The sequence below is a fragment of the Micromys minutus genome (genome assembly GCF_963924665.1).
Source record: "Micromys minutus genome assembly, chromosome: X".
NCBI lineage: Eukaryota > Metazoa > Chordata > Mammalia > Rodentia > Muridae > Micromys > Micromys minutus.
In genome coordinates this window covers 125,394,707-125,408,754 of record NC_137970.1, presented here as the reverse complement: position 1 = coordinate 125,408,754, position 14,048 = coordinate 125,394,707, and the positions used below count along the sequence as shown (strand labels likewise).

At 35.2% G+C, this 14,048-nt stretch overlaps 1 protein-coding gene and 1 pseudogene across 2 annotated transcripts in view; one reads left to right on the top strand and one right to left on the bottom strand.

Moving 5' to 3' along the window:
- Positions 1 to 14,048, top strand: part of GABRA3 (gamma-aminobutyric acid type A receptor subunit alpha3) — a gene marked incomplete at both ends in the record, with an annotated part of 207,401 nt that overhangs the window by 82,301 nt on the left and 111,052 nt on the right. Inside the window, one exon of the mRNA XM_080909995.1 lies at positions 7,602 to 7,767. Within this exon, the coding sequence (XP_080766121.1) occupies positions 7,602 to 7,767 (166 nt within the window). The remainder of the gene's footprint in view (positions 1 to 7,601; positions 7,768 to 14,048) is intronic.
- On the bottom strand, positions 132 to 1,857 carry LOC308415809 (sec1 family domain-containing protein 1-like; annotated as a pseudogene). The gene is made up of 2 exons: positions 992 to 1,857; positions 132 to 925 (listed from the first exon to the last, which is right to left on the bottom strand). The product of its transcript is annotated as a sec1 family domain-containing protein 1-like (transcript).

Genomic DNA, 14,048 nt, shown 5'->3' with positions numbered 1-14,048 from the left:
GCTAGACACCAGAGAATCAAATAACCCTATTAAAAAATGGGGTTCAGAGCTATACAGAAGTTCTCAATTGAGGAATATGGAATGGTTTTATTATTTTAATCATTACACAGTATATGAAACATAGAATTTCTTTAAAAATCACTGATTCTGACAGGCCGCACAGCCACGGCTCTGTTATGGAGAAAGGCCACCTGGCTCTTTTTACATCCATCCATCTCACTGCAGCCATACAAAATATGCTTGCCTTGCTTTGCCTTTATGTAGCCAACAAATTCTGATATTCAATATAGTTGCCTCTTCCTACCATAAAGACGAGAGCCTCTTGGAATGGATTTTAGTTCCTAGGAACTGAGCTGTCATTACTCCGCAGCATTTTGAGATCAAAGTATCTATAATCATCAGTTTCAGGGTTTGAGTTCATCTCCATGAGATTGTCCAAAATTTGAGTAACACGTAGATTCTGCTGCTTCAGTACCAGGTTCTTCATGCCTTCCATCACAAACTGTGATCCTGTGTTCATGACTCGGGAAAGGAGACCCATTGGTTTAGTGGTAGTGTTCCCATAGCTGGCAGGAGTTGAGGCCATCTTGGCAAAAGCCTTCCACTGTTTGATATATTGTAAAGGGCTAAGGTTGCATCCTGCATCTGTTAAAGCCTTTTTATACTTCTCCAAATCAACCTCAGACGGTGCTTGCTGTGCGCTTAGGTAGTAGATAAGAAACTGCCTCGTTTTGTCTTCCGGAGTCCCTGCATCAGAATCGGATGTGACGTCTAGAAAGGACTTGTCCAAAGTAGTCTTACTCATTATTTTTTCTTCATATTCAAGATATACATCCAGTTTTCTTGCCTTTATGTGTTCTAAAACAGCAGTGGCAACATTTGTATGGAAATCAATAAGTCTTTTTTTTTTTTTTTTTCAAGGAGTTCTGGCAAAAACAAAAAAAACAAAAACAAAAAAAAAAAAAAAAAAAAAAAAAAAAAAAACCCTGACAGTTGATGTGAGCTTAGCAGTGTTATCAGAAAGCAGGCTGATGGCTCCTCCTTTGTCCTCTCCTTCTAGTCCCATAATGCTCTTCAGCTGTTTAACTTCATCTTCCTGTGCTCTGTAAGATTCTAGCTCTTGGTGGACCGACTCAGCGACTTTTGGGAATGGACTTCCTTTAAGTTTCTGCCAAAACTTATCAACTGGAGTTAAATCGTAAGACTTCTTGTTTTTCCTCTTTGGTCTACACCAGCTGGAGAATTTTCCATTCCTTTAGATTCTTCCAAATTTACTCTGTTTAAGTGGAAATCCAGGACATCATGTACCAGCGCTTGGTATGTCCATGTGTGGTGTAAAGGTGTTGCCAAATCAATGTTTCTGTCGATAAGGACTAATAAGGGCCTTTGGAAGCTGAACTGGCCAGTTCCAAGCAGATCACCAATAAAAAGGCTGTTTCTTGCATCTCTTAGATTTTCTCGAAGTTTTTTATCTAATTTCACTGCCACCATTTCTGCTGCCATTCCTCTTGACCATCGGATGATGGGAACAGCACCTTGGTAACCTGTGTGACTGCACTAGCCGTTAATGCTGCATTTGCAATGTCTTCCAGTTTACTTCTTGAAATCGCAGAAATAAAATTTAAATAATAGGATTCATAGAGCTGATTCCAAAGATCCTGGCACAGTCTGTCAATATTTTCTTCGGTTGATATCACAAAGTGCACTGCAGGAACATCTGGAATTCGATCTTGGTCTGAGTGTAAAAGGCTTCCATACAGGTTCTCCAGGACTGTTTTTAACATGAGGCACATTGAAATTCAACATCTGCTTCAGAGACACTGTTTGCCTCTCCTGAATGCTGGCGGTAGCTGCCATCTTGCTTCCCCCATCCACTGCTTGCGGAATATTAAATGACTGAGAAGCATCTAAGGAAGTGCTCAACATCCTTAGCCATCAGGGAAATGCAAATCAAAACAACCCTGAGATTCCACCTCACACCAGTCAGATTGGCCAAGATCAAAAATTCAGATGACAGCAGATGCTGGCATGGATGTGGAGAAAGAGGAACACTCCTCCACTGTTGGTGGGGTTGTAAACTGATACAACCCCTCTGGAAATCAGTCTGGTGATTCCTCAGACAAATGGACATAGTACTACCTGAAGACCCAGTTATTCCACTTCTGGGCATATACCCCAGAAACACTCCAATATACAACAAAGACACATGCACCACAATGTTCATAGCAGCCCTATTTATAATAGCCAGAAGCTGGAAAGAACCCAGATATCCTTCAGTAGATGAATGGATATAAAAATTGTGGTATATTTATACAATGGAGTACCACTCAGCTATCAGAAACAATGACCTTATAAAATTCTTAAGAAAATTGATGCATCTAAAGAATATCATCCTGAGTGAGGTAACCTAGTCACAAAAAATAGACATGATATGCAGTCACTGATAATGGGATACTAACCCCAGAAAGCTCTGAACACCCCAGAAACAACTACAGACTATACGAAATTCAAGAAAAGAAAAAAAAGAAAAGAAAAGAAAAAACCATTATGCTTAATCTTTACACACCAAGAAAACTTTGACTATTTCCAGGTTACATCTTGTTTTACATGTACTTTATGCTCATTGTAACTAGTAAGATTTTAAAGTGTACTATCAAACCTTTAAAAAAATCAAGTACTGACAGAAATGTATTCATATACTATTATGCAAAAATGGTTTTAAAATCTGTACATTTATCATCTTTGTTTTTAAAATAAAGTTGTTCAATTTAAAAAAAAAAAGCAAACTTTATGTGGGCTATATAGCAGTGTAAATGCATTTTGGTTTGATCATGCCTGACATTGCAATTGCTGGCAAGAAATCCACAGTGGTTTCAGTAAACTGTCTAATAGGATGGTAGGCTAGCATCAGCTTTACAAACTAATATATGCAGTTTACCCTTATTCCTCTTTCCAATTCCTTCCAGGTACACCCATCTTATTTCCTTCAGAATGTCATATTTTATTTTGTGTTTGTTTAATTTTTGTTCTCCTTCCTGTTTCTATTCATAATTAGTTTTGTTTTTAAAATTAATTTATATAATTTTTAAAAATCTTGCAAATAGCACGTTTATTTAAGTATGGAAAAATATATGCATATACTTTACTTCTTTTATTTTTGATACTACAATATAATTACATCATGTTTGTTTTCCCTTTTCTTTTTCCAAACCCTACTATGTTATCACTTGCTCTCCTTTAAATTCATGGCATTTTTCTTCATTGTTTTTTGTTATTGTTGTTGTTGTTGCTGCTGCTGATGGTGATTTTGGTGGTGGTGGTGGTGGTGGTGATGTGTGTGTGTGTGTGTGTGTGTGTGTGTGTGTGTGTTTGTGTGTCTATGTGTAGTCATCTCTGAAAACATACAAGCAATATTATATATAATGAGGCCTTTGAATTAAGAAATTGCCAGGTTTGGACAGAATGAAGCATGAGCTAACCTAGCAACTGAAAAGTTAGCTTGTTTGCTATGTGAAGAACAGATTTACTGCTTAAGTGAGTAAGGACAGTCTTTTATTTTGATAAGAGGTAATGAAGTAGGTTGTATGTAGACTATGAATGAAAAAGAAGTCAAGAATGGCATTAAAGTTTTCACACTGAGAAAATGAAAGAGTGAAAATGCTGCTAATAGAAGGAGAGAATTGTATGAGAACCAGAACTGCATAGGTGTGTGTGTGCAGGGTATGTAAATGTCATGTTGAACAACTCCTGTGATTCCATATGACCTTTCTGTCTTCTATTTGCTGTATTACTATGAATATGCACCATTCTTTTTTCCATCTTGCAATGTGGTTGTTTGACTTTGTCCCACAAATTTAAAAACAAATATAATATTCTGTTTTCTTTCATTGAATCTTAGTTTGCTGAAGGTTCCTAGCATTATATGCTGCACTGCCATAATTGACAGTTCATTCACTGGGCGTTTGGATGTTTTAATTTTATGTTCATACACTATAAGAAATTATTCAATATAGTTATTATTACCCTAAATCCATTATTCTTCACTACAGCCACTTTTAATTTATATCTTAGCTATTTTTGCTAGTAAAAAAATACCATGGCTGCCCAATCATGGACACTGAGTTTTTGTTTTTTGTTTCATAATTATCTACTATCATGCCTACTTGTTCCTATGTCATGTTGCCCAACTCTGAGTTTTGTTAGATGATACACATACTACGTTCCTATATCATCATGGTTGAGACAAGTATACTAAATACCTCATTGGTCTCAAAGTCTTTAGTTTATTCACAATGCTCACTTGAAAAAGTTACCACATATATTATAAATATTTTGGTTATTTTTTGACAATACTTTCATGTGTTGATGTGATGCTTAACATGTGCCTTGGGTATATGTTCATCTAATGCTTACTGCTAATGTGAAACATTTCTCTAGCTATATACCAGACATGAGTTCTGCTCTGTGAATATTTCCTAACTTTAGCAGGCTTCTTATGTTTTATTCCTAACTATAGTTAAAATCCCTCAGCAAAAACGTGCCTTCTTAACTGTTTTATAAAATAGTAAACCTCCTTCAGCCCCTTCCTCCTTTCCTCCTTCCCTCCTTCCCTCCTTTCTTTCTTTCTTTCTTTCTTTCTTTCTTTCTTTCTTTCTTTCTTTCTTTCTTTCTCTCTCTCTCTCTCTCTCTTTCTCTCTTTCTTTCTTTCTCTTTTCCTTCCTTCCTTCCTTCCTGTTCTTTCTTTCTTTCTTTCTTTCTTTCTTTCTTTCTTTCTTTCTTTCTTTCTCTTTTCCTTCCTTCCTTCCTTCCTTCCTCTTCCTTCCTTCCTCTTCCTTCCTTCCTTCCTTCCTTCCTTCCTTCCTTCCTTCCTTCTTTCCTTCTCTATCTTTCTCTCTCTCTCTCTCTCTCTCTCTCTCTCTCTCTCTCTCTCTCTCTCTCTCTCTTTCTTTCTTTTCTTCTGAGACAGGGTCTCTCTACATAGCCCACTATCTTGGAAATCTCTATGTAGACCAGGCTAGTCTCAAATTCATAGAGATCCACATGCCTCTGCTTTCCAAATGTGTGTGCCACACTATATTGTGTCATCTTAACCATTTTCAACTACATAATTCAGCAATGTTGAAATATCTACATTGTTGCTAGTAGTTTAAGTGCAAGTTTTAATCATACATCATGCTTTTGTACATATGTTTTTGGTTTGTTCATTTTTGTGTGTATATGTTAATTTGATCTATTCTTATACTGTCAAACAAATATAATGAATATTTTTATAATCAACATTTAATCATTATTATGTACTAGAATTTTATACTGGTCTAGTCAATTTAAAAAATAACATAAATTGTCTGAATACATGATTATACTACTGTGATAGAAGGCTCAATGCCCCAGTGTAGGAGATTGATAGGGCAGTGGGGCAGGAGTGGGTGGGTGGGTGGGTGGGTGAGGGAGCATCCTTATTGAGGCAGGGGAGGGGGTGGAATGGAGGAGTTTTGAAGGGGAAACAGGGAAGGGGATAACCATTGAAATGTAAATAAACAAAATAACCAATTAAAAAAAGAAAGCAAGAAGTTTCTCTTCTCTGTGCTTTGGTGTGCTTTATCTTCTTGTCTCTCCTTCCCTTGCCCTTCCTTGTCTCTAGGGACCAGTGCTGCATATCTTTCTTGTAAAATGCACACTTACTGATTTCCAGAAATGAAGCATATGTGTCATTTGTTTATTACTGAATGCCTTGTTTTATTTAATTGCCTCCCATTCTGTTCTTGTTGCTATGTCAGGATTTCATTCCTTATGTCTAAATAACATTCCAGTATATAAGTCTGTACTATTTTACTTATCCATTTATCTATTAGGACATCAATGTTGACCCAGATTTTTTTTAGCTTTTATAAATAAACTTCAACAAATGTATAAGTACAAGTTTCTGGTACAATATCTCATTTTCTTTAAGTATATATCCAGTAGTAGAATTGGCTGATCATATATAATATTTACTTTTGTTTTGGCCGAATCTCTGTATTTCTTTCCATATTAATTATATTAATTTACAATCCTAACAACATTATGCAAATATTTCTCCGACTTTTGCACCATGGCTGGAGGGGTTTTTTTGTGTTGTTTTGTTTTATTTTTGTTTGATTATTTTGATGATGGTCATTCTGAGGTTAAATACTACCTGATTATCTTGGTTCTGATTCACATTTCCCTAATGGTCAATGAAATAAACTATTTTCCTTTTCATTTCTGGCTCACTGTGTGTCTGTTTAGTGATAAAGCACACTTTTTTAGTTCTCTGTATAGATTGGATGTCAGTTCTTTGTTATCAAATATATTTTTTTATTCTGTAATTGTCTTTTAATTCATTGAGTTTTTTTTGTTATTTCCTAGTTTATTATTTTTTGTTTTTAATTTTAGGGTTTGTGGGAGAAATATTTTGTATACTATTGGTAGGATTGTAAATTAATATAATCACTATGGAAACAATATAGAGGTTATGTCAAAACAAAAAAATAGATATCTTAGATGAACAATCAGTTCTATTTAAAGGAAATAAAATCTTTGCATCAGAAACTTGTATTCTGCATTTACTATATCTTGAAAGAATATATCCAATTCTCCAAATATTGTTTTGTCTTGGGAGTATACAACATATGGATTATGATTTTTTGACAGATATAATGATCAAATAGTTTTATTTCATAAATCCCTTTTCATGTACCACAATAACAGTATTTGATAACAACGTGGTCTTTGTAGGGCACATATTATGACGAACCTCTTTGCTTTATATGTTTATATGTTCTCAGTGCACAATGGAAATCTGGACATGTTTGTTATGATTTGACATGATGTTTTCCCCTTCTTATGAATCATATGCTATAACATAATTTTCTACTTGTATGTCATGATGAGTTATATTTACAATGCTATATAGAGACTTTGGATCTTACTCTTGTAGAATATTTGCAATGTTACATAGTTAACTAGACCAAAGTCCTTTGTGATGTAAAAGATTAAATAAGTGATTCAGAGAAATAGAATGGAGACACAAGACAAAATCTTTTAAAATGATTTGTAATTTTTATTGTATTTTATGAGTATTTTGGCTACATGTGTATCTGTGTACTGTGTATGTGCCTAGTGTGCATAGAAGCTAGAAGAGGATGTCAGAGACTCTGGGACTGAACTTTATAGACAGTTGTGAACTACCTTGTAGGTACCGAGTGTTGAACGTGGGTCTTCTGAATGAGTTCTTTAAGCCCTAGACCATCTTTGAAGCTTCATAGGAGACTATTTTAGGCTCTTATATTACAAGAGGTAACTAAGGCTTAGGGAAGTTCTACAACTCACCCAGTCATGCCAGAAGCCAAGGAAAGAGATACAGCTGATTTCTGTTCTAAATGGGATTTGTTCTGCCTTTTGTTATTCTTGAGAGAATTCTGGTATGTTCAGAAGCACACATTGGGAATGGATATTTTAGCCTTGATAATTGGGTGGATACTAGACAGACTAAGTAAATTCAAGCCTTTCTAACCCTCTTTTTCCTATTTTGTTTTCTACCCCTTTATTGCTTCCTTTTTCATGTATTGTGTATCTCACAGGTCTCTCCAAGTTCCTGTGTAAGAAGATGATAATCACACAAATGTGGCACTTCTATGTGACCAGAGTTGGACTTCTTCTCCTGATTAATATTCTTCCTGGAACCACTGGCCAAGGGGAATCAAGAAGACAAGAACCTGGGGACTTTGTGAAGCAGGATATTGGAGGGTAAGAAAACTTATTCCTTGGGGAAAATGTAATGCTGTGAATGCTTATCTCCCAATTTTCCCCCCAGAGGCCCTAAAATATTCTAGTCACTGATACTTATATTTTACATTGTATCTGGAAAACAAAACAAAACGTCAGATTAAACTGTTACATTTGGAAAAAATTGAAGTGCTGCCTGGATGCTCTAAAGATGAGATTGTGTTATTAATTTTATCTACTCTCGGTGTCTGGCATCAGTGTGAGAAGAGGCTTTTGGTCCAGGGAGGGCAGGTTTTCCCAGTGTAGGGAATGCCAAGGCAATGGGGTGGAGAGGGTGATTAGGCGGGAGTGCATCTTTGTGAAGGCAAGTGGAAGGGAAGGGGATAACATTTGAAATTTAAATATAGAGAGTATCTAATAATTTTTTATCTAGTCTGTTTTAGATTCTTAACTTGACCCCTTTTGGGGATTATGTCTATTTAGAATTTAAACATGATCATCAATCTTTTTTCTTAAATATCTTCCTTGTAGAAATTTTTTCAAGTCTTTGTCCATGTTCACATTCATATTTCTGAAGAAGTAATTTTCTTATTGTTTATACATTTCTCTCACCCATTTTTATACCTCTTGATGTCAAAATTCTGACTACAGGATTAAAAGGCAACTTCTGTAGCTAAGATGGTTAATGTTAACTATATTGGTCAAATAAACAATCATATACTTCTGTTACTCAACTTCTTTAATAACAAGTGGCAATATTTAATGTATTTTCATTTCTTAGCCTATTTTCTGTCATGAAAAGAAACATGCATATATAAACATACATAAATATGCTTAAAGTATAAATATAATTCTTTCTTTGATTTATCTTAGACACACTTTCTGCGTGTTTAGGTTCTCTAAAGTACAACATCACTCACCATCTTTTGAGAAAATGATTTGCTGTCAAGAGGAAATTAAGTGGGTAAGAACAGCGACACACAGGAGGAAATTAAAAGAAACATAGTAATATAACATAATATTTTACTTTCTATTTCTGATTTCTTTTTATCTACATCAACCTTTTTATTTGACATGTTCTCTTAGGTATAACACAAAGTCCTCAAACTAAGCTTGTCTAAAGTATTTCCTCTCATACGTTCCCTAAAAGCAAACATAATAAAACATCCCTTTTCTCTTCCTCACGTTTGAGTCCATAATGCAACCATGCACCCAGTTGTTTAAGCCAGAAAATTAGTCATTTTCGCTAATTTTCTACCTCTCCTCTCCAAATTGAAGCATTTTACCAAATCTGCAATGTTTACCCTCCATGTCTCTTGAATTATTTTATTTTCCTTTCCTAGCCAGTTTTCTTCAATGCTGTTTTCCACTTATACTCCAGCAAGAGTTTCTAGTTAACTTATTGCCCAAAATTTTTAACTCATTCATCTCTATTTTGTAGCTATTTTCTTCTACAATGCAAGTTAAATAATGTATTTGAAGAATTAATGCCATCTTCTTGCCTTGAGAGTAAAATCAATACTCCTGAACTCACCTTCTTAACCTTATTTCTTAGTTCTCCTTCTCAAACCTGGTGTTCTTTAGCATCTACTACCTTCTTTCTTCAGGGTTACTAATTTGTACTTAGTGATATAAAGCATGTTTGTTTATTTTAATTTTAAAATATTTTAGTTTAAATATAATTACATCACTTCTTGTTTTCCCAATTCCCCTTATTCCAACTCCTTCCACATTCCTCTTCTCAAATTGATGGCCTCTTCTTCCCTAATTATTAGTGTGTGTACCCAAGTACATAAACACAGCCTGCTTAGTCTGTTTTTATTGTTTTTATATGGTTTCACTTTGTGTTGGACAACCAATTAAAGGGCTCTTCCTTAGGAAAGGCTAATTCTCTCGCTGTCCGCAGTCTTCAGTTGATTATAGTTCTTTGTCCAGGAATGTGGCCCCTTGAGATTCCCCTCTCTATATTGTCAGGTCCATTGATATTACTATTCTGGTCTTGTTTATGCAGCCATTTTTAGGACAAACTGTTTCACATTAGACTTTCTAGTTTTCCAGATCTTACAATATTATTATTCCCTTTTCTTAATGTTCCTTGAGGCATACCAAATTCTTATGTCATATGTGCACTGTCTCTATTAGAAATGACTCCTTAGGCTAGGACTACTTTAATAATGTCATATTGTTTTTATTTGAAACAGTTATTTAAACTGCTTTCATTCGGATTTTCATTTATTTTTTACTTTCATTTTATTAGCATATATTTAAAAGAGTTACCTATGACATTTTCATATGTGCATATACTTTGTTTATCACCTTCATTGCCTTATTCTGCTCCTTTACATCTCTTATTACCAGTTCTGTTTCTCTTCACAAATGGCATCTCTTTTGATTTCATACATTTTACAATCTAGATTCCCTACAGAAAAGGAAACAAGTAATATTTATCCTTTTGATTCTGAGTTATAGCTATTTTGTTCCTCGCTATTGCCCTCTATATTTTTGTTTACATTTGAATATTGTTTAATATTCTTAAAGATTTTGAACAGAATAGTTCCTTTCCTTGGTAAATTTTTGTTCTCAGAAAAACCATTTATTTTTATCCTTAGTGTTGTCACCTTTCCTTTTATATTGTTTTCTAACTTCCTGCTCAAACTTTCAAAAAACAGATATTCAAGCATTTTTAGCAATTATGTTGAATAGGAGGAAAACAAATCCTGAAACAGCAGCGTAACATTTGGTTTTAAAGCAAGGGCAAAATGACTGCATATCTCTTGAATTGGAGACCTTTTCCTGTTTATTCTTTTCAAGTTAAAAATAATTCATGCTTTGTACACAGGAAACTAGTAAAAACTTGTCTCTGGAAATTAAATTTGACATTCTTTGTACATTTTAGAAATAAATGAACTAACTCAACTTAAAATACATGGTGCATGTGACAGTTCTCATAGTTAAAAGAGCTATTGTTTGCTTTTGTTTGTTTCTACGTCCTCTTAATTATATGTTTGAAGAAATGTATTTGCTGTATTATTTTATGCTTTATTGTAGCAAATCTTCCACGCAGGATATTCTAGCAGCTTTGACAGTCAACAATGGCCTATTGAATAGTATTTCATTTAAATTACATGTTAATATCAATGATTCTCAGTGTTTGCTATTTACAAGCCAGACTGTGGGCTTTAGATCAGAAACACTGCTTAATAACTTGTATTTGATCAAATATTCAAGATCATTCCAGTGTAAGAAACTTTGATAAATACTTTGGAAAACATTCAATCTTTTCTAGGTATACCAGATCCTGGAGCTTTAGTAGGGAAGTTGTTGAAAAACTATATACAACATCTAGCTTAATTTCTCAATTTATACTCCAATTAACTGAGGTCAAGAAATAAATTATTTTCCTAAGACCTTGTAGCAAGTTAATAGAAAAGTCAGTTTTCTGATACTTTGTTGTGTAGCATTTTTTTTGTGATATAAAAATCTTTGATCTTTGAGGGAAGTTTGTTACAAAATAAGCAGTCATTAAAAAGGGAGGTAAAACAAGAGGAAGTTCTAAAGACAGGTGAAACCTTACATCCTTCACAGAAGTTCATTAATGTCCAGAAGTTTAATAATTTAATAGTTTCAGAACACCCCTGAAACTGAGTCGATACACTAGGCTCTACCCTTCCTTAATATATATAAGCTGTAAAGACAGCTAAGAGATGCCCTCAGACAACTGAGATCCCTGGAAAAAGCAGAGACTAGCTTAACTGGCTAGAAGAGGCTCAGACCAACAAATTGAGTTGCCTGTTGGTTGAATAGTGTGCTCCAAGTTTCCGGTTGGGATGGCTTTTAGTGATACCAATGTCTTTAAGTCATTTTTTTTTCTGTTCTTGTATGTAACTCCTATTAAACTCATTATTTCACCAAGTTAAACTTAGGTGGTACCCATATTTTGGTCTGTTTAACCATCATGTAAGTACTTTTCTGGGCAAAACTTATTGACTATCTGTAGTTCACTGATGGTCTGACAGGAATATTTCTAGCTAGTGAGTACCCAGATCTCAAATAAGTCACTTCACTGGAGACTATTTGAAGAAGGTGAATTTGAAAGGGGAGTCATTGTAGTTTAGGTATAAGGAAGCCACAAGGAATACACAAACAACTCAAAAAAAAATAGATGACAGATCCTATAATAAACACTTTCTTATGAAATATGAAGATCTATAGTTGAGAAAAAGAAGGACCTGAGGAGATTTTTAAACCCAGCAATTGTGAAGTTAAATTTTACTTTTCTTTATGTGGCCTTTAGCCATGGTGGACAAACTAATTTAAAATTCAGATGACCAAAGACCCTTATTGTTACCACATGTCACAATTCTGGAAAAAGAAAAAAGTGAAAATTGTATTTGGTACTGTGTATGGTGGTGTATGTCTGTAACCTCTGCACTTGGGAGATAGAAGATCAGAAGTGGCCTGAGTTATATGAGACTCTGCCTCAAAAATTGTATTCAGGAGGGTAAATGAAAAATATTGGGGAATAGGCCTCATACTTGCACAGGTCAATGTGCATTAGAAACTGTGATCACTTATATTGGCACAGTGTCTTTTCTGATTGTATAGTAGTGATAATGTTCATTATTTCTTGTTACATAACATAGCCTGACTTAGTGTCATTGGACCAGGGATGTAAGGGTATTGATCTTGAAATTTACGTTATCATGCCTAGAGAGAGATTTCAGTGGTTAAGAGTGCATATTGCTCTTACAGAAGACCTGAGTTCAGTTCTCAGTATCAACATACAGAGGCAAGTTTACAAACTGTTGTTTTATTTTTTCCTGTGGGGTGGGGGATTAGAAAGGCTGTTCCAGTGGAACTCCTCCAGAGCAATTCTCAACACGTGGAGCCCCTCAGCTTGGGCTCTTGGGCAGCTATTCTCTTTGTAAACTTTGTATACTTTGAAACTTTGTAAATTCTCAAGGACACAAGTGTCCAGGTCCCCACCTGAGGAGCTCTGGTGGCCAGGCCTTGGCAGCAGATCTCCCTAAGAGCCCTAAAGCCAACTTTCTAATGTCTGGAATGGCTTTTCCCAGCCCAGAGTCCCTGAACTTGCCCCAAGATTAAGTCACCCTGGAAAGTTCTCTCTCTCTCTCTCTCTCTCTCTCTCTCTCTCTCTCTCTCTCTCTCTCTCTCTCTCTCTCTCTCTCTCTCTTACACACACACACACACACACACACACACACAGATACACACTCACAAAACCCCTCATTCTGCCAAATTTTCTATTGCTTTCCTCTGGAGCAGAAGTAGTCATCTCCTAGATTCTTCCCTCCCAAAAGTGTCTCGTGTGTGTGTGTGTGTGTGTGTGTGTGTGTGTGTGTTATATATAACTTTGTGGTATTCATTGGCTCCAGAGTACCAGGATACCTTTTCTGTGTTGTTCCTGTGTCTCAAGAGGTCAGGCACTGCCTCAAGGACTCTAAGGTGCTCTCAGGCAGAGGTCTCTGGCAGGGACAGGACTTACCCAGAATCTGTGAGTTTGGCAGGGAGAGCTTTCCTGCTGCCTATGAATTGGCATCATGTTAATTTCAACCTTAAATTTTGCTATATCTGAAACACTAATCTAAGTGCTCTATGTTCATTTGTATGTAATATAGAAAACATAAGTTTGATGATCTTGGTATCCTCTTTTATAGATAACATATAAAACAAAGAGAAGTTAAAGTGATATGTCAAAGTTAACATAGCTAAAGAGTTACAGAGCTCAGACTGAAACCCACAGAGTCTTGTGATGGTCTCCATTCTAACAATCTCGATAAATGTTAGCTGATAAACAGTTATCTTTCAAATTTGACTACTTACTGTCTTAGCCGAATGACTGGGTAGATTGTGCATTCTTTTTATAGTACCTAGAGATCTAGGAAATGCCAATGAATCATTTTCACCTCGTGATGTGAGTTTTAGTGGTGCTATACTTTTGATCATTTGATTAATATGACAACTTTCAGGAATGTGCATTGTGTGGATTTCAGTCTTTAGCATGGACTGTGAAACTTTAGACTGGTGTCCAGCTTATTGCTTTAATCAAAGTTGTCCAGTTTTCAGTTATCAGATAAATAGCAAATTGTAATAGGCTTGATAATACTCTTAACATTATAACTTTCCTATTTTATATAAAATTTGTTGCATAGAAACAGTATTATACATCATTTATAGATTGTCTTATGAACTTACCCTTATCAGAACATTACATCATATATTGCTAAAAATAATTCAGGTAATGTGAGAAACAGACTTGGAAAATTATGTAGCCCCTCATA